The 20,035-nt window shown below is 41.6% G+C and overlaps 1 protein-coding gene across 20 annotated transcripts in view; it reads left to right on the plus strand.

The window, feature by feature from the left end:
* The window catches only part of ARPP21 (cAMP regulated phosphoprotein 21), a 185,008-nt gene that overhangs the window by 118,803 nt on the left and 46,170 nt on the right, over positions 1 to 20,035 (plus strand). For 10 of the 20 annotated variants that reach the window (XM_052692829.1, XM_052692831.1, XM_052692834.1 and 7 more), the window contains 6 exons: positions 1,257 to 1,294; positions 3,022 to 3,081; positions 6,066 to 6,298; positions 12,488 to 12,718; positions 17,538 to 17,707; positions 19,825 to 19,929. In XM_052692829.1, the coding sequence (XP_052548789.1) occupies positions 1,257 to 1,294; positions 3,022 to 3,081; positions 6,066 to 6,298; positions 12,488 to 12,718; positions 17,538 to 17,707; positions 19,825 to 19,929 (837 nt within the window). The remainder of the gene's footprint in view (positions 1 to 1,256; positions 1,295 to 3,021; positions 3,082 to 6,065; positions 6,299 to 12,487; positions 12,719 to 17,537; positions 17,708 to 19,824; positions 19,930 to 20,035) is intronic. The other 10 variants (XM_052692836.1, XM_052692842.1, XM_052692835.1 and 7 more) reach the window with 7 other exon arrangements.

Here is a 20,035-nt window from a genome sequence, read left to right on the forward strand (position 1 = left end):
TCTGCTGCAGCCAATCCCTGGAAACCTTGGCCCTGAAATGCCTAGGTTTTGTGCTAATGAGATGTGCTTGCCACCACTGCAGCCCAGATCCCTGTGCATTCGATTCCTCTGGATTTCCTCACATTCAGCTGGGGCACAGGCTGGAAGCCTGCCTGAGAAGCATTCACCAGGCAGGTGCCTGCTCCATACAGCATCCCTGGATCAGGTGCTGGGTGGGTAAATGGCAGTGCTGAAGAGAAACTGCGCTGTGTCCTCAGGGCTGAGTTCATACATCTCCTGTACAAGTAGAAAGTGACACCAGTAATGATGGTGTGCCATTATTCTTTGAGCTGAGTCCCATTGTTGTGGAGGGGATGGCCATGAGCTGTGGTGTCCTCAACCCCTTGCTTTCCTTTTGTTTAAATTCTTTATGAGTACTGACTGTCCTTTCTTCTGTACCTCATGGAGATATAATCCAATGGCAGCTGCGAGGCACTTTGTGTAGCGAACATGAAATGGGAGGGAAATGGAAAAAATCCAAGTGGGAGAATTATTCATGGGAAATTGAGCACAGCTTCATTTCTCTGCATAAAAAAATTAAGTAATGCCCGAAGAATTGCACACTTGCCAATAGGATTTATTTCTTCCGAGCCCTTCACCTTTCTCGGGGTCTAAGTCATCTAAGTCCTCCAGCAGAGAAGCATTTTTGCAATAGATTTTATTATTGATATTATTATTATTAATATTACCCTCATTTTATATCTCGATGTGGGTATGGCTGCTTCCTCTCCACGCAAAATCACTTAGTATCTCTAAGTGCTGTAGTATCTTCTCTCCCTTTGAAGAACTTTGTTGACTTTGCATGCTCTCCTCCTGTTTGTCTTCCCTACCTGCAGCTCTGTGCTATTCTGCAATCTTATTTCTGGGTGGTAGGGCAGACTTGTGGAAACTCGCTTTATGTAGGCAAAATGTTTTTCCCTTTGAATCACCTGCATTTTGCACATTCCACCTTCTTCTGATCTCAGGGCTGAGAAGTTTCAGTTTGTTTCCAAACTGAGACCCCTTGTTGGCAATGTGTTGTAATGCATGGAATTTATTTTACTGGCCTGACCTCATTCTTGACCTTTTTTCCCCTCTTGTCTTCTGCAAATGCAAATGATGCATGAATTGAAATCCCCTTATGCCTGACCAGGGGAGATAATTCTAAAAACAAGGAAGGAATTGGAACAGCAGAGCATATCTAGAACGTCTGATACAATGCCTTTTTTATTTTTCAGTCAGTTTGCTCCCAGGAAAACCTTTTTGTGGAAAACAGGTAAAAAAAATACAGCTTTTTTTTTTTTTTTTTTTTTTAATTTCTCTAGCTGTTTCTCTCTTACTATTTGGTGTATCCATAGCTGTTAATGCCAAAAGCACTGAACAAATTCATAATCCATAACAGCTGTGGTGTTTTTCTGCTTTGGGGAGGGAGGGACGGCTGGGGAGGAAGGGGTTGCCTTGCAATGCTGTGTTTGAACAAATAAGTGAGGTATTAGTGCTGCTTTCCCCATACTCTGCATTTCACTTTCAAAAGGTGGTTGCAGGGTGGTGGTGCAGGAGAAAGCCCATCTAATGTTTCATTTCAAGTGACTAATCTCTCTCTGGAGTGCCCTCAGAATTTAACTTACCGATCTTTCAGAAGCACTCGAGCAGCAGCTGGATGATGGTATTTACGAAACAAGGTGTTTGTGTTTCTGGTGCTTAACCCAGTTTTCATGGCAGCACTGAGCCGCTTGTTGCTGCTGAGGGCTCAGGAGTCCCCCAGGTCCTGCCTGCTGTGGTCCTGCATTGTAATAATGCAATGATGGTACCTGAGCCAACTGTTACTGCATTACTGTGTGATGGTTCTTCAGGTTCCTTATAATAAATCCACTTCAAGCAAAGGGAAGAAGAAACTGTGTGTTAATTCTGACGGTATATGATGAACAAAGCTCTGTAGCAGCCATAAATAAGCATGGAAGATCTTAGGGACTGTGTGCCATTATGGCAGATAAGGATTTCAGTCAAAATGCTGGGCATTTCACCGGTGAGTGCTGGAGCTGCGCACGTTCTAAAACTGTTCATTGTTGGCTTCGAGAAGATCATCTTTCACAGTATTTCTATCTCTGTACATCCTTACTTTTGTCATTTATGAGTAAGGCTGTTCCCATGGTAAATGACTCCTCAGTAGCGGTACAAAACAGCCTTTCTGGTGGATGGTCCTGAAGGGAGAAGGAGGTATATCCCTCAGGATGTCCCACTGCCACCTAACCACCTTGTGTTCTGAGAGCCCAGTACATTACCTCAGCTGCTGCTTCTGTATCACAAGATACATTTTGTCAGAATAAACAAAAATTCTAACAGAGGAACCCTGAAAAGCCAAAAGAAGATACTCCCATAAACCTGCTTTTTTATCCCTGGGAATGGGAGAATAAGTGTGAGGATGCACACTCAGGTGAAGATCAGAGCACTGCTTTTTCTTGCTGCATGCCATACAGCCATCGGCCAGGTGAAACACTTAAACTCATACTGAGCTCTGTGCACGTGAGCAATCTTGTGGATTTGCTGTGTTGGAAGTTTCACACATGTTTAAGTGCTTTGCCTTTTTTCGTCTACCTGAAAAGCTGAACCTGAGCGTTTATCTGTGCTGCAGAGATTTCCAATGGACATAGCAAGTACTTAAAATTACGCTTGCACTATTTTGCTGGCTTGCATTTTTATGTTCTATTAGGTGACATTCTAATGAATTTTCTTTTAGATGTAGAAGTATGGTTCCTTGGCTTCTGAGAATTACCTTGCTTGGTAATAGGAAATATTAAATGGCCTTCAGCCTCCCTGGCTGACATTGCTTATGTTTGGTTGATTGCCAAGTTGTGGGAATGGGATTTGGGGGCCAATTTTAGCCTTGCTTTTTTAACTGTTAAGCGGGCAAGATGGAAGATATTGCTAGAAACTACATGTAATTTTAAAGATAGATTTGTATTACTGTGTGTGTTACCGTAATCTTTCTTTTCATTTTTTCAGTAGGCTCTTGGAAGACAGTAGCATATGCAATGATACCCATAAGAAAAGACAGCTGTTTAGGTTTGTATGGCTTACTTTATTTAATATTTGTTTCCCAGTAACTCTCAGTTGTGATTCTGCCTGTGTCCTTGCCATTGACACCTTGCCTGGGTATGGGTATGTCATTTTTCTGTCCAGAAGGGAGCACTGAAGTTCTTATCTTGCTTATCCCATGCTCTCTGAATGAGGAGATCAGGGCAGGACACTTTCCTTTGGCTTTACTGATCATCAGCTCCAGAACCACATCTAGATTTTCAGCTGTTTGGGCTCCCAGAATTTGGGGATTATTGTAACTGCTGGGAGTCCATTTAGCTGTAGTTCAGGCATTTTTCACAGACTAGTGCCCAGCCTGACATTTTTTCCATTCTTTGTTTTATTTAAAGCTGAAATAAAAATGTAATGAGTTGAAACCTTTATCTTAAAGCATCAGTGCTTGGGAAAAGTTTTCTCCATTGCCTTTCTGTTCCAAAACCTTTTTCCATCTGCCCAGAGACTATTCAGTCATAATCTGTATCCCAAGGAACATCCCATGACACAAAGAATCAATCCATATTTTCATGGAGAGCACCTGGGCAGTGGAAGACCCAACCTGATCCAACTGAGGAACTTAGACAGGCTCTCATCCCATGCCAGGAGCACCAACAGATTTAAATCAATCAAAGTTTGGCATGCCAAGCTGCTTATAAAGCCAATCAGCTGCCACAAACTTTAAGCAGAGCAGGCAGAAGTGATGAATTCTTTCAGAAGCATATCCTTCATCTAGTAGAGCATGGGTATGGCCAGATGTGCTGTTTGCATTTGTAGCAGTGATAGTTTGTCACTGCAAGCTCGTATCACCTATGTTAACGTGATTTTTACTATGAGGTGAGAGGACACAGGATTATTTGATGTGTATATCTGTTTGCCAATTGTGCATGTCTGCACAGCAGCCACAGGAGATGACAAGTCCACGGGTGGAGGAGAAGAGCTGGAGCTGGCAGAAAAACTTCTCCATGCTTTGGGCTAGCCGTGGTGAACTGATGGTCTTGGATTGGGCATACAGGAGTGAGGAAGCATCAGAAATATCCACGCAGAGGCTCTTAATAAATGATACCTATTCAGGTTTGGGGAGCAAGTAGGAATTTTGTGTAACATGCAACTACAGAGAACGGGGATGCATAAGCATTCGTTTTCTCTCCCTTTCTTTCACTAGAATATAAAAATAAGAGAATTACTGATGTTTAAGCACAGGAATGCAAAAGCATCTGTAAATAATAAACTTTTTGTCCTTTCCAATTAAATCTTAAAGACAATTTATTTTTTTTAATTTTTAAATCTTTTTTTTTTTCCCTTTTTTTTTTTTTTTTTTTTTTTAATGTTGTTGCTTCTGTGCTGTTTCTCTTCGTGTTTTCCCTCTGTCTGGGTCTAGCAAAGGTCAACAGGTAAATGCTGCCGATCACATGGGTGTGCGGCTCTGATTGCAGGCAAGGAATGCACCAGCCTGATCCCGTCCTTGGCACCCTGCTCCTTCTCGTCCTGAGTGGCACAGCTTGGCACGTTCTCCAGTGAGAGAGCAGGAGCCACGCTCACAGGGAGAAAGGGAGTGGAAAGGCAGTAGATCCACTCTCATCCTTTTGATTTCTAGAAAGTGCTTTGATGGAGACGACTGCAGAATAAGACAGTTTTGGGAAATGTCTTCTGAAAGCCTTCCGAAAGTCAGTGTTGCAAGCCTCACTTGGGTCATAGCACACGAAGCCGTAGTAGGGCATGCTGGTTCTGTCATTTTAGCAATGCAGTGTAATTCATCATAAATAAGGCAAATTTTCCGCTGTTTTTTGCTCTCTGCTCCCAGTTTGCTGTGTTGTCACTCATGGTACTCAGGATGCTCCGCAGCTATTCAAGGACAGGCAGTCTCTACCCAGAGCTTTTTGCAACTTAAAGCTGGGACACAGGCAGAGGGGGAACATGATGATGTTATTAGTGTATATAGAGGGGAGAAAACCAAACTTGATGGGGTCTCTAAATGGAGCATCAGTGTTGAAAAGTTTGGGCTCATGGTGGGAAGGTGGGCAAATGGTTCAAAGGAGGGCAACAAAGCTGGTGAGGGGTCTGGAACACAGGCCATATGAGGACAGGCTGAAGGAGCTGGGGTTGTTCAGCCTGGAGAAGAGGAGGCTCAGGGGAGACCTCATTGCTCTCTATAACTTCCTGAAGGGAGGCTGTAGTGAGCTGGGGGTCGGCCTCTTCTCTCGTGTCATCAGTGATAGGACCAGGGGGAATGGCTTCAAGCTACGGCAGAGGAGATTCAGGCTGGACATGAGGAAGTATTACTTTTCAGAAAGGGTGGTCAGGCACTGGAATGGATGCCCAGGGAGGTGGTGGAGTCACCGAGCCTGGGGGTGTTCAAGGAAAGGCTGGATGTTGTGCTGAGGGACATGGTTTAGTGGGAGCTATTGGGAATAGGTGAACGGTTGGACTGGGTGATCTTTTAGGTCTTTTCCAACCTTGGTGATTCTATGATTCTATGAAGATACCTTCATGGAAGAGGGTTGAATGACTTTCAGAGCAGATGAGTAGCAATGAGGTAAAACAGAAATAAAGAGGGTAGTTGTGAAGACAAAGGTAGAGGGCAAGCGATGTTAGTGAGGAAAGCCTTACAGTTGATGGACGGCAAAGGGAGAGATGTCGAGGAATTGCCTGAGGTGGTAGGTGGGTGAACAGGCAGTGGATATGCTACGTCACCCAGTGTGATATTGCTTCATCAGTCCTGTCTAGTGAAAAGCTCCTGGGATGTATGGGAAAGGGGAGCACTGGTAAGTGCTGTGCATGTAAAGAAGAGTTGCAGCAATGTTAATTTTCTCAAGGTGGATGAGTATTGGGGTCAAATTCCCCCTTCTAGGCATGCTTTTGTAAATGCAGAGTACTTCCTTTTTCTTTAGTTGGCTCACTGCAGGGTACCCAAAGATAGGCTCTGCCCTGACAGTCTTTTTGTTTGTGTATGAATCTTTGTTTTCTGATGTCCGCAGGGGGAACAGAGATAGCACAGGGAAGGCATCTGGCAGTCGGCAGAGCAGCACGGAGAATGAATTGAAATGGACAGACCACCAGAGGCCATGGAGCAGCACAGACTCGGACAGTTCAAATCGAAATTTGAAGCCAGCCATAACAAAGACAGCAAGTTTTGGTGGCATAACCGTCCTGACAAGAGGAGATAGCTCATCAAGTAACAGAAGTACCGGCAAACTGTCTAAAACAGGTAGCTAGTACTGTATTGGGTTCGCAGTACTCTTTGCTGCACAGTGATAAACGTACATGGCAGCTGTGTTTGCCCATCTGTGTATGCTAGTGGCTGGCTACTGGGTGTTCATTTTATAGGAATCGACAATTGCTGGTCCTTGAGATCTGCAAACCTTAGATGTGAAGTAGGCTTTCTTGGGAATAGAGTATTTGCAGTTTCCTATTTGGACACTCCCTCTAATCGTAGCCTCAAAAGGTAGTAGCTTTTGTAACAAAATAAATGAATGGCACAGATTGCACCTTTTTATTCATCTTACTCTTTTTGAATCCTGAAGAATTGTGTCATACAGCTGATGAGAATTCTAAGAGCGTTTTGTCGTCACTGCTAAAATACAGACCACCTGCATGCTGGAGTCCTGCCTCTCCATCTGTTGGCAGATGAGCCAGTGTGCTGTGGTAGAAGCCATCAGAAGCTCTGGATTCACAGAGGTCCTGCAGCCTCTCCATTTTCTTGTTTGATTCCAATTAAATGAAATCATCGTTTAAGGGTACTATGAACCTGGTGGGAATTCTGCATTTATTTGCATTAACTTCATGGGTTCATTAACATGTGAGTGAGTCACAGGGCATGGACCTAAGTAATTTCAAGCCATGCCATTAAGCGACTCTATTGTATTTTTGTGTAAAAGTGCATAATAAATAATTAGCCCATCAGATGATCCCATTGGTTTGGTTCACTTGGTAAATATAGTACAGGACAAGTGGTAATCAATACTTAGCACTTAGTGGTTTTTCAGCTTGAGAGTGCTTTACGGATGATACTTAATTTTAATTCTGCTTGTCAGACCCTTGTTAGCCAGTTTTCATTCCTGTTCCCAAAATGGCATGGTAGCCTTTGCTCTGCTTCAGGATGCTCAGGAATGGTGTTTTCGGAGTGAACTGAGGAAACCTTTGATTTTGTAACTGTCTAAATGTCACCAATTTGAACACAGTCACAGTTTTTTTCAGAGAAGGAAGGGTACCCAGTGGTCAGAAGGGTCCTCTCTCCAACCCTGCTGCTCCTAAAGAAGCTGAGAGCATTCACAATATCCCGCATCTTTCTTTTTTTGCTTTTCTTTTGCCTTTCTTTTTACCTTTCCTTTTACCTTGAACAAACAATGGCTTTGAATCTTAAGATTCTCCTGTAGTTCTACTCTGCTTCTCCATATGTGCAATCTTATGGAATTAAGACCTTATTTTGTCTTTGATAAATATTAGTACAGTATAGTTGGGTTTTTGTTGTTGTTTTGTTTTTCTTTTCAGTTCTTTATTGTTCCTGAATACAGGCATGTTCTATGTTCCACAGAATCATAGAGTGGCCTGGGTTGAAAAGGACCACAATGATCGTCTAGTTTCAAACCCCTGCTATGTGCAGGGTCACCAACCACCAGATCAGGCTGCCCAGAGCCACATCCAGCCTGGCCTTGAATGCCTCCAGGGATGTGGGGCATCCAGCCGTGGATGCATTCAAGGCCAGGCTGGATGTGTCTCTGGGTAGAGCAGCCAGTGCATGTAGCACAACCAGTGTGTACTCTGCAACGTGGTATGCAGAGGTGCAGAGCCTTCACAACAGTGTCAGGGAAATCCAGTTTGGCGGGTTGAGACATCTAATTGCAAAACATTAATGCTTTTAAGTAGCCATTTTGGTGTTAAAGTCAAGCATATTAAAGGGTGCACTTAGGAAGATATATTAAAATAGAAATCTCCAAAGCATATGAATAATGGTAAGTGCATCTGTACTCCTTAGGCACCAAACCCCAAATTGCTTTCAAATGAGAGCTCTTACAATACATTTTTAAAACATCATTGATATTAAAATGCCATGTTCTTTGTAGAGCAATTACATGTTGTAAGTGCTCTGACTTTTTTTTTTAACGCGGAGGTTTTCATTGTGGAAGCAAGTTGATGCATAGAAAGAGTGAAAATAAGTTAAATAAAAGGAAGAGTGGAGAGAGAAAAGAGCAAGGCTGGATGTCAAAATAAAGTCACACCTTCAAAGTTGGGACACAAAGTGAATTTGTCAGTCAGCCTGAGGAAAGCCAGAGGAAATAATATCTGAGTCCCTATTTCTGTCCTCTCTGAAATGTCAATGACTGGTGTTAAAACAGAGCAGAATAACTGTTAAAAAACGATAGGGAAATATGTCTTGATGAAGTGTTCGTTCTTCATATATGTAATATAGCCCTCAGAGCTTTTTTTGTCTTAAACACAGTAAATACTGAATCAGTCTAAAGGCAGCAGTAGGTCAAAATGTTTTCCACTGGTTAAACGATGAAAAATGTTTTCCACTATTTGAAATGTGAAAATTATGCTACACATCTGATGGTCATCCTGAAGAACTGTCAGATACTTTTCTTGGGCATTCAGATAATAAGACTTCAAGGATTTTCACCGATGGCCCACAGCTACCTTTTGGAATGTATATTGCAATGCAGTATTAGCACTGTAGTCTTTCTGGATAATTCTAAATATTTTCACCAAAATTAAATGTTCTGCCCTTAGCCTTCACTTCTGATAAATCAGTAATCGATGTTGCATAGTGGGCTTAGAGAAACTGAAGCACTGAAAGAAGTTTGCCTCCCCGTAGGCAATGACAGATCAGAGAACGTGCTGTTCTCTGCAGTGGAGTCTAGCAGTATCTATTAGTCTTACACTCTAATTGCATTCAGCTGCATGGCAATAAGAGTATAGCAGAGGAATTATGATACTTAATTCTTGCAGATTTCACAAAAGGAACTGTTTGAAACCCATTATGTGGTTATCATACTGTTTGAGTATTACTTTCATGCACCTGTTGATTACTTAGAAGGCACTGTTCCCCTTAAAAAATACAGAACTTAAATACAGTACTTGAAATAAAGTTTTCTAGTTCATTATGTTGCAGCTTAGTAGATACAGAGATGTATTATTTAGGTTGTAATCGAGTGCCAAAATTAGGACTTACTACTGTGACAAGCTGCAGTCAGATTACATTAGGACAGCTGAGGGACAGCCTACAAAATCTTAGTTTAGATTTCCACTGGCAGAGCTGTCTTTTCAAGGTTGACTAAATGTGAGTAGTTGTGAGTGTCCCTATGGCTGTCAAAGATGGATCTGTGCAATCTGTAACCACCCACATCAAGAGAAAGTCTAGCTCATAAACATCACCTTATTTTCGCTGTCACATTACAGTAGTTTTTAATGTACTTCATCAGGAGGGAAGACAAGATGTGTTCCAAAGAAATGTCCTCTGTGCCTGTGTATGTGGCTTTATATTTATTTTAGTAACTGTTGAAAGGCTTACAAGGTCTCAGTGCTGCATCTTTAGCTTCTCTTAATGCATTTTCCATAGTGTGGAATGCACATCTGTTGGAGCGTGTTTCTTTCTCTCCCATTTATGAAAAGATGGCTGTGGAGATATCAGCTGTGTTGATACAGATCTGTAGGAATCATTAACTTCCTTGGAGTGGCTGCAAGTAATCGGAGATACGATCTAATCTCTCCTGTTAGGTGTTCACTGCTACTCCTGTCACACAAAGACTATTATACTGCAGGCACTTCAATACGTTAACTTTTTTATATATATATAAGATATTCTGTGAATTATAATATTGGGTCTGGATTTTGGAACTGGATTTCTGCTTCTTTACTATTTCCTTTGATCAAACATCAGCTTGATGGGTTTTGCAAGTCCAAGAGTAATAGCAGGAATGCTGACGTGTGGGTAATAAATTTTAAGCCAACTGCTTCCAGTCGTAAACTTCCCACCAGCTGACTGTGCTGGATGATCAGTCTTATTTTTAGGAGTGAGGCTTGTAGAAAAGTATTGTGTTCACATGAGCGCATGCCATTCTCATGAAAGACAACAAGGATTATAACATGCAAATATTACAAGTGACTTAGGAAAGCAGCAGACAAATGGGGAACCTGCATTAGCAGAGGGTTGGACTTGGTGATTGCCAGAGGTCCCTTCCAGCCCCTGTGATCCTGTGATTTTGTGATTCCCAAATGTAGCATGGTCCTGCTTATACAGAAGACCTGCTGGAGCAAGTAGTGGGTAGCACTTGAGCCCATTTGATAACAAAGGGAAAATTTACCATAGACTCTCAAGGTGAGTTGAGCAGAGAGGCTCAAATCCATCAGATATTGAATACTAACTCAAAGAAAATGGAGCAAAATGTGTTGCATTGCTCGTTAGTGCTCAGAATATTGGGAAACTAATGGTACCTCCACACACTCCCCCTGAAAAATTAAGCTATTAAGGTTTTGTGGTGATTTTTGTCTCATTCTCTTTCACTGCTCTTTGAACCGCTGTATTTCTCAGAACACTTCAAAATATATTAACGGGAAATGATGAGAATGTGAAGGTTTCTATTATGTCAGCTGTGAAGCAGCAAGGAAATTATTGATAAAACTAGAAGTAGCCAGTATTACATACTGAAAAAAGACGTTGGGTTGCATAATGGGGGCAAAAATCTCATTTAGTCAGAGATCCTTTCAGAAGACTTTATGAAGGCATCTCTTAATGGGAGTCTGAATAAAGTCAGATTCTCTTTTTTTTGGTCATTTGTTACAGTACTGAATTCATTCTGTGGTGATTTCTTATTCCAAATTTAGAAACTGTGAAAACGGCTAATCAGAGCTACAGAGACAAGATTAATTGGTGTTAATTTCCAAGCATTAGTGTTGGCATTTATTTGGTTTAATATATGTAGACTGAAACTGATGAGAAGTTGTAATGAGGGGAAAATTTAAAATAGATTATCGTGGACAGGATAAATTGTGGCAAAAGTGGTTAGGTAATAATTTCTGAATATTTTGGAAAATATTAAGAAAATAGCAAAAATGGTTTTGCACCTTGTTTGCATTCTTTCAAAATCACCAACTTGATCTACTGACACAGGAATGCAGCTCTGTGATCTTGTAAGGAACACAGTTCTTAGCTCTCGTCTCAGCCAACACGTGGTGGTAGCTTCAGAGATCGTTCTCCTGCTTCTGCCTTCCATTTGATGAGTACATCTGAATTCGTTACAGTCTTTTGGCTTTTAACATTCAGATGTTGGTAAAGATCAGTCTGTGATTCGGACATGAAAACAGCTGAAAAGGAGGGAAAAATAACGAATGTCATAGCTGAAATCTTCTTTTATGCTAATGGTGCTTCTTCAGAATAGCACTAAACGGGGAGAGGAGAGTTTGAACTTAGGTTTGATAGTATTTATAGGCTTAGAAATAATAACAGGCTGGGGGGCGAGCTATGGAATCTTGTCTGGAATCTCCAAGTAGCTTTCTAACCCATTGAATTCATGGGTGGCAGAATAGAGGAGAAAGTAAAGTGAGAACTCAAATAAGCAGTATGAAATGCACATAGAATGGCCAGAGAAGAGCAGAAAAGGACCTGCAGAAGGAAAATAGAACTCCCATATCTGCATTTACACTTGACAGGAAGATGCCAAGAATCACTTGGAGTTTGGTGAGGATGATCTCCAAGAAAATCTCCGCAGTTGTAGAAATGTAGAGATATTAAATGATCAAATAAATAGAACTGTCCCTGCAGAGATAATCTATATTTTCCAGCCTCAGTATGCACAGAGAGATATAAATAACAAGTACATTAAGACAACATTGGAGTGTATTTACAGAAATGTAAAAAAAAAAGTCCTTTGCAATCACTACAACTTTCTTGAATAGATGTTGGGGAAGCAGATTAAAGGTCCTGCCAATGGCAAGTAGTGCACAGCTCGTATAAGAGAACTATTTCTGTTGTAGCTGCCTAGCTACCATATGGAGATGGGGTTTGGAGAAGGAAAGTTTGCATCAGCTTTTACACAACGATCCATGGCAATCTGGAAAGACGCTGTGTTTGTTAGATAACAGGTTGCTTGTGAGATGTCTTAGAAGGAAACCAATACACAAGTAGAATCTCTGAAGTTTGAAAATTACATATGGTTTTTAAAAGAATGAAGCTCCCCTCCTCCCAGTCACAGGTGTGTGTTAGTACATTTGGTTTAGCTGGTTGAATTTGAAACTTCTGAATTGTAGAAATTAATCTGAATACTGAGCTCGATGGGGAGGGAAAAAAAAACCCTACTCTTGCCAGCTGGGCATGCACTACTGCTTATGTTTGTCCCTGTAGATGAGACATGTCTGGTGGGAGCCTGGGTTTCTCATAACTGCGGTTCCATCTCTCTTTTAGGCTCAGAGTCTTCCAGCAGTGCTGGCTCCTCAGGATCCCTGTCACGAATACATCAGCCTCTCCAAAGTGCACCTCTTGTCCCCGGGTTGACTGCCAGCAATTCGGGCAGCGTGTCCTACCCTGAGAACGGGATGAGTGGCCAGGTGGCTCCCAGCAACACCAGCTATATCATTCTTCCACTTGAAGCTGCAGGGATACCTCCTGGCAGTATCCTGCTCAACCCACACACAGGTCAGTCCAGTGTGCTCCTGCCACGTGCATTTCAGTGTTATTCGTGTCACCTGGGAACTCAGCACAATTCTTGTTTGTAGAGAGGTTCTGTGGTGGGAAGTAATGCAAAACATAGTGCTCATGCAGTCTTGGGCAGGGTATTCATCTTGTGAAATCCTGGCACTCCTTGGCTGTGAATCCTCTGAGTGTCCATAAACTTTAGTAGAAACAGATACTCTTCCATATCAAGCATGCTGAGGTATGGTGCAAGTACAGTGTGATGCTCAAAGTTCTAGAGGTTGTACTTAGTAATAGAAGAATTTCAAAAGGCATTTGAAATAGCACTGCTGAGTTAGTTTTCTTACCTGAGCTATGTGATTAGCAATTGTATGTAAACAGGGAGTTCTGTGAAAAAAGTTGTAATCTCAATTCTGTGTTGTTCTGGTACTAAGAACTGCAGTTTTAACTAGGCATTTTCTGTCATCCAAGCGTTTTAGAAGCCACTCAGCTTGAACTTGAGTGCTTGCTGAAAGTCTAAGGCAATTTGTTCCTCCCTTGGTCCAGATGAAGTCAAGATAATGTTACGCTATTACTCCCCACAGTATTATACTGACAGCATTAAAAAGGTTCAGGGAGGTTGAGACTGTGATGCTTCTTCAGTGATTTGCACTGTTTCGGTGACCGTGACTAGCTGTGCTGTCATCCTTAGCTGAGTTATGCTAGGATTAAAATAACAAAGCATACAGTGCACTGAATTTTTTCATTAAACAGGGGGCTCAGAGTTGAACTCTAGAAGGTTTTTTTCTAAGTCCTCAATGGAGCATTCAAAAGCTTTTCATTTAGGGATTATTACTTACAACCAGTACTTTATGTATATTACACCTCTGCCTTCCAGTCTTTGGGTGCAAATGTGTAGAGCTGATCTGTGAGTCCACTATTAATAATGTTGAGTTAGAATGGAATCGAGAAAAAATGAAAGTTGCTGCATTTAAGAAAATCACTCCTGAAAAAACCATCAAACCAAGCTTTACTTGGGCATATAGAGATAGAAATATCTGGAGATAATCAGTACCTATCAGCAAATTTGTGATCAGGGAGAAGTTCTAAGTGCTAAGTTCTTTCCAGACAGAGCTGACTTTTCTAAAGCTTTTAATGTTTGTGTAGTTGTTCCTAAGTTATGATATGCTTTATATGAGAGCCTAATTTTGGCAGCATACGTGGAGTATTTAGACATTTCTTAGCAAGTCAAATTACGGGAGAGAACTGAATGGAAGGTAGGTATTCTACAAAACCCATGTTTATGAACTTATTTCCATTGTGCTGGAAGCTGAGAGTACTATCTGCAACATCAGAGTTTCAGGATAGTACAGACGAAGGTATTTTGTGTGATTTCATACAAAACCCATCAGGCCTAGGCAGAAGTCCATCTATAATTCAAATGCTAGTGCTGAAACAAGTGGAAAGAATCACTGCTGCCTCCAGTCAAACCAACGGCTCAGAGGTTGTACCCGTTCTTGGCTATAGCAAGGATAAAGGTTGCAGCTCACCACACTTGCAAGCTATCAGAGGTGTTTAAGAGAAACATACCCTGCATCAGCTTTGGCAGTTCAGCAGTTTGCATCAGCAAGCTCATATTTTTCCTTGCTACCTAGGGAGTCTGTGTCTGCTACAGGCATAATGCCTGTCAGTGCTGCCTCTAGATCAGAGTGCCTGGTCTTTTCTTTGGTGTGCCTCATTGTCTGCAGGGGCATAACCAAGTTCCATGTCTGTATGTTTAACATTCACAGTGTGAGTGGTTTTTATGTACGTGTAATTCTAATTTTTTTTCAGTCTGCATGTCTTATTTCTGTAGCTTATCTGTAAATAAATATATGCATACTAAAGGGAATGCAAGGAGCAGATTCTTACAAGGACTGAAATTACTGATTCAAATGTATAGCTTCACACTGCTACCTGTGCTGGAAGCCAGTGTGTACTGTAGCATCTGCTGTGTTTTTAACATGCAGCAAAATACATGCTACAAATTTTCCACTCTTTGGACTCAAAATCTTTGCATCTTATTACAGTAACACTACAAAAGAGGCTCCATAGGGAGGAGGCATAGAGATTGCTGGATGCTGTGCTCAACTATCAAAGTGATGGATGCTGTCAGAAACATAGATGAAGAGAAGACAGTTTAAAGAAAAGGAAAAAGGAGCTTTGTTTCCTGTAATGAATAGATTCTTTTTCTGTGTAACATCATTCTTTAGTTCTTTATTCTCCTTTTAGAAAGTGGTTACTTCCTGTCTTCTCTCTTTGGATCCTAACACCATGCCCTTTAAGATCTTTGCTTCCTTTCACACTACACAGTCACTGACGGCAAGCCTCTAATGGCATCCACAGATGCTGTCAGCACCTCCCTGTTTTCATTACACTGCTCAGCTCCTTCTCAGGTGTTGGCACCTCATGCTTCTACATATTCACAGTTTCTTTCCACTTTTTCAGTTCAGCCGTCTCCTTCCCCAGATAGAGAAGCTTTGGGTAGGGACTGTTTATGCAGCTGTGTTCTTTTACTCTCCATTTCACCTGCCTCACCAGCTTTACCCTTTAAAGGATTCCTCTTGACATGTTCTCTGACTTAACCCCTTTCACCATTTAAGAGCATTTACATTTAATTCTTACTCCTTCAGATGGCATCAAAATCTTTGCCCTTCTATTAAGGCCACAGTTCATCACTTACATATGTCTTCCATGTTGGCATCTGACCTCTCCTTTTCATTACCTACTTCAAAATTTCTTCTTAAAAGGTCTTCTTTATATCTTTATAAGCATTTCCAGACCTTTTCTCTTCTGGTCCTGTCCTCCTTCTCTGAGTCACTATAAATGAAGCCTTCTTCAAGGCTTCATTTCAGTGCTTGCCACATGCTTCAGAAGGCTCTTACCTTGCTCACCCAGTCCAGTTCCCAGTAGCCCATGTACTGCTTTTTGGATTCATTTTCTCTCTAAGCCTCTTCTGTATTGGTTTTCCCTTTGGACAGCAGTCTGTGGTGTTTCTGTTACAGGTGTTTATTCTTTGCAGCTTTGTGCTGTGTTGTTTGCCAGCAAATTCACAGTTGGTTCATAAGAAGGTCACATTTAACTAAACTTCCCCTGTCACTACCTCTTTTTCTTTGGTGGGCCTTGAATCTTCCGAACCTATAAGGAGACACCAGCTGGATGTGATTAAGTGTTATATGCTGCTCATTAGTAAAAATACTTCTGCAGCCCGAGACTCCCAAGTTAAGGAGGAAAAAAAGCCACAAATGTTTCTCTCCATGCCATTTTTCACCCAGGATCTTCAAAGCAACTATCAGGAAACCATCTAATGCACACAACTGACCCATGCCTCCCTTCCACTCTCTTTGATCTTTCCCTCATTTTCCCACTGTGAATATGACTTAATCCAGAAAATGCTTGTACTTTGGTGAGGGAAGGCAAGGTTTCTTCATCTGGCTCTTCTCCTGTGGTTCTGATCACAATAGTAAGAGGAAGGAACAAAAAAGCACTGAGCAATGAATAGATGGAATAGGCAGAGGCATTGCCTGGACCAGGGGAGGCATAAAAAACACAAGCTCTTTATTTCTCTTACTCAGAGTAACCACATTCCTCCAAATCTCCTATTTCATCTCGGATATTCCTACTTCACTTTCCTACATATTCATTGTCATCACTTTGTACCTAGAATTTATTTTTTCTTAAGTATGCATATGTAATTAAATTGATTTATGAATTTCTGTTAGAATTAAACAGAACTGAGGTCAAGGAAAAATACTGCCTACAGGGCAAAACTCTTTCTTTCTTTTTCTTTCTTTTTTTTTTCTTTTTCTTTTTCTTTTTTTTTTTGTAAGGCAGTCACTTGGGCAAGGATAATTTTTTAATATTTTATTTTGTTATATCTGAAGCAAAAAGAGTTCAGCGCCTGTTACATACATACCGCCTACTGCCTTTAGCAAAAATTGGGTAGAATTTTTTTCTTATATAAGAGATTTTCATAGATATATTAACTGTTTCCTCCCTGATGACCTCTGGGGCTGCATCCTGTAGTAGGGCACCACTCTCTGAAGAACAGCGCTGTTACTACAGTGTGTAAATAAATTAGTAACAAAGGCTTTTTTCTTGTATGTCTGGGAAGTATGGTGTGTCAAGAGTGGTTGCATACATTCTACAGTTGCATCCACAAGGGTGGATAGTGATAGGACAAGGGGAAATGGTTTTAAGCTAAGACAGGAGAGGTTTAGGTTAGATATTAGGAAAAAGTTTTTCACCCAGAGGGTGGTGAGGCACTGGAACAGGTTGCCCAGGGAGGCTGAGGATGCCCCATTCCTGCAGGCATTCAAGGCCAGGCTGGATGTGGCTCTGGGCAGCCTGGGCTGCTGGTTGGCGACCTGCACACAGCAGGGGGTTGGAACTGGATGAGCACTGTGCTCTTTTTCAACCCAGGTCATCCTCGGATTCTATGATTTAACCTCCACTGTACAGATGTAAAATGTACATGAATATCCTCTGCTTTCAGTGTTTGTTCCAGAGTTCAGTCTTAGTACTAATTGATTCATCACTGAATGATTTCCAGTAACCAAAGCACCTGAATCATCTTATAGTCATGGCAACCTTTTACTTACTCCCTGTGGGTACTGCCAAAACAAATATCAGTTATCTGCCTTGCCTGCAAAAAAATAGATGACTGATAATGTAATGAGAAAAACAATCACTTTACTGTTGTAGCAGGTCAATTAGTGATCAGTTGGAGCAAGCTGATGTGATTTCATACAGAAAACAGTCATTTTTTTAAAATGTTCAGCAAAGGAAGTGTGTTTTGTTTCAGGTCAACCTTTTGTAAATCCTGATGGGACACCGGCAATATACAATCCTCCCAGCAGCCAGCCGACAATGAGGAGCCAGATGGTGGGACAGTCTCAGCAACAGCCTTCATCCCAGCAGCCTCAGCAGGTTCAACAGCCTCAGCAGCAAATGGCAAGTCACCTTGTCACACAGGTAGGTGTGCTGGCCACTGGACAAAGAAACAAAGCTCTCAGGGGTATGGAGGATAACCAAAGGATTAGGGGAGGGAAGGCTGCAACTAGACAAAATGCTTTCTGTTCTTTTCTTTTGAAGAAAACCGTGTATTTCCAGTGTGGATGAAACAGCTGGAGAAATAAAGTTCCCTTTCAAATTCCATCTAAAGGATGGTTTCATTTTGAAAAGTACTATTAAGCTAGTTGATGTATATCTATATAGTCTTTAAATTTCTTTTGGAAAAACTGCCGTGCAAATAGAAGCTGAAGCATTCATTTTCAGACTAGTGTAATCTGTAGTTCAGTACAAATTGCTGAAAGTGGAGGCGTGGGAGCACAGATCTATATTCACTCTTTACCAGCCACCCTTCCATAGCTTTGAAAGTAAAGGTGAATGTATACTAATGGTTTCTCCTTCCTAATGTTTAATTACTCTGCACATTTTCTCTATTTTTATCCATGTGTAGGCTTATACTATACTAACAGCTACACTTAGCAAGTTTGATCCCTATTGCTAATAGACTGTGAAAAAGAATTTTAGATTACTATTCTCATTATGGATTTCTCCTCCTTTGGTATGAGAATTGAGGCATGCAACGTAGGCACACTATATGCAGAATATTTACACATACCAAATAGGGTTGGAGATTTTTGTCACCATCATTCCTGGGCTATAGTCTGCCAAGCTGGGGGCAGAACTGGAACCCAACCAGAAGGATAGTGTGGGAGGAGAAGGTGGGGAATTTGGACTGCAAATGTAGAAAACATTACTACTTGGTGGATCTTCAAGGGCCCTATGCTTTCTCCATGGCTCTGGCCCATCACGCATAAATTTATTCTGATGCTGTGTGAACAGCTTTGGACTTTTTCCTGTCCTTTCCACAGCAGTGGGGTTGAGTTCAAAAATTCAAGTACAGCTTGGGACCCTGCTGACTCTCCCATTCCAGGTACATCAGGCCTGTTCTGTAGGTAGCTCTCTCGCAGCCCTAGCCCCCAGAAAGACCTCCTGTTGTCTTCTGCACTTGCCCCATACTCTGGCCATGACCCTACTGTGAGCTAGAAGCTCTGGAGCTGCAGCAGTAGAGAGAAATAGCAGAGGAGTTTAGGCTTAGTGCCATGGTGCTTCTTCTCCCTGGGCCCTGGATGGCCATGGCATATGGCCAGCGATGGGTAAGCACAGGCAGCAGACTTTGGGTCTGGTTCAAACTGTACACTGCGTATCTGTTCATTCAGGGTGGACTACAGGGCAGACAAAGGGAATTACTCCAGCAAGGATGTGATATCCTACTTGCTCTAAGAGCAGCCAAGATCCACTGTACTTTTTGTGTTGTTACAATTGGGCACAGTTTCATCCCAGGTTATCCCGAGAGACGTTTAAAATCACTGCTGTTGCTTTGATGTTACTGTGGTTGCACTGATGTTTGTGGCTCTCATTTCTTCATTTGGTCTCAGCAGTTATAGAAGAAGTTGGTGGTTCCAAACCTCTGTAAGAGTCAAGTTTAACGAGATTAAAATAAAAGAAATAGTAAAGTTGTTCCAGGGCAACAGTGCTGTAGAAAATTGTTTTTTCACTTAGGTAAACATCTGCTCTGAGCTGACAGACCTGTCTCTGTCATTAATTTGCACCCTGATTTTTGCTAATTTTGCTAGCTATTATGTTCTGCCAAAGCAGCTCTACAATCATTATTCCTTTGCCTATGACACACTGAGTTAAATCAGTCATTATCAGCAAAATCCAAATGTAAACTTACACTGTGCTGCTCTTCCATTTTATCTCTGTAAATTAAATGCAAAATTATAATTTGGCTTTGCTTCCCATCAGTAATAAAAAGGTGTAGCTGTGGCTTTACTTCATCTAGCAGCCACCAAATATAAGAACATAAGGAGAAAAGTCTGTACTAAAGAATTGTTTGTGGAAAGATAAAATGAGGACTAAAATCACAGTACCTGACCTCTTGTTCTCTTCTGGCGATGAGTCACCTGCATTTTCAGAGCTGTGTTTGAGACCTTTGTTCTCAGAAACAGAGTTTGTTGTTGTTGTTATCTCTTTTTCTAAGTGGGTTGTATTTATTGTCTTTCACTGTGTTTATTTTGCAGCCTGTTCAGGCAATGCAGCCATCTTCTCAGTCAGTCCAATATCCAGCAGTTTCTTATCCTCCCCAGCACCTCCTGCCAGTCTCTCCAACGCAACAGTTTTCTGTGGTACTAAAGACTTTTGTATTTTCTTTCCTTGAAGTGGGTGTGTTGAGCATGAGCATGCCCAGGGCATCTGGGGAGGACTGCAAGGGCTTCCCCCAGGACAGATCCA

The sequence above is a fragment of the Tympanuchus pallidicinctus genome, unplaced genomic scaffold, assembly GCF_026119805.1.
Source record: "Tympanuchus pallidicinctus isolate F22 unplaced genomic scaffold, pur_lepc_1.0 scaffold3, whole genome shotgun sequence".
Taxonomy (NCBI): domain Eukaryota; kingdom Metazoa; phylum Chordata; class Aves; order Galliformes; family Phasianidae; genus Tympanuchus; species Tympanuchus pallidicinctus.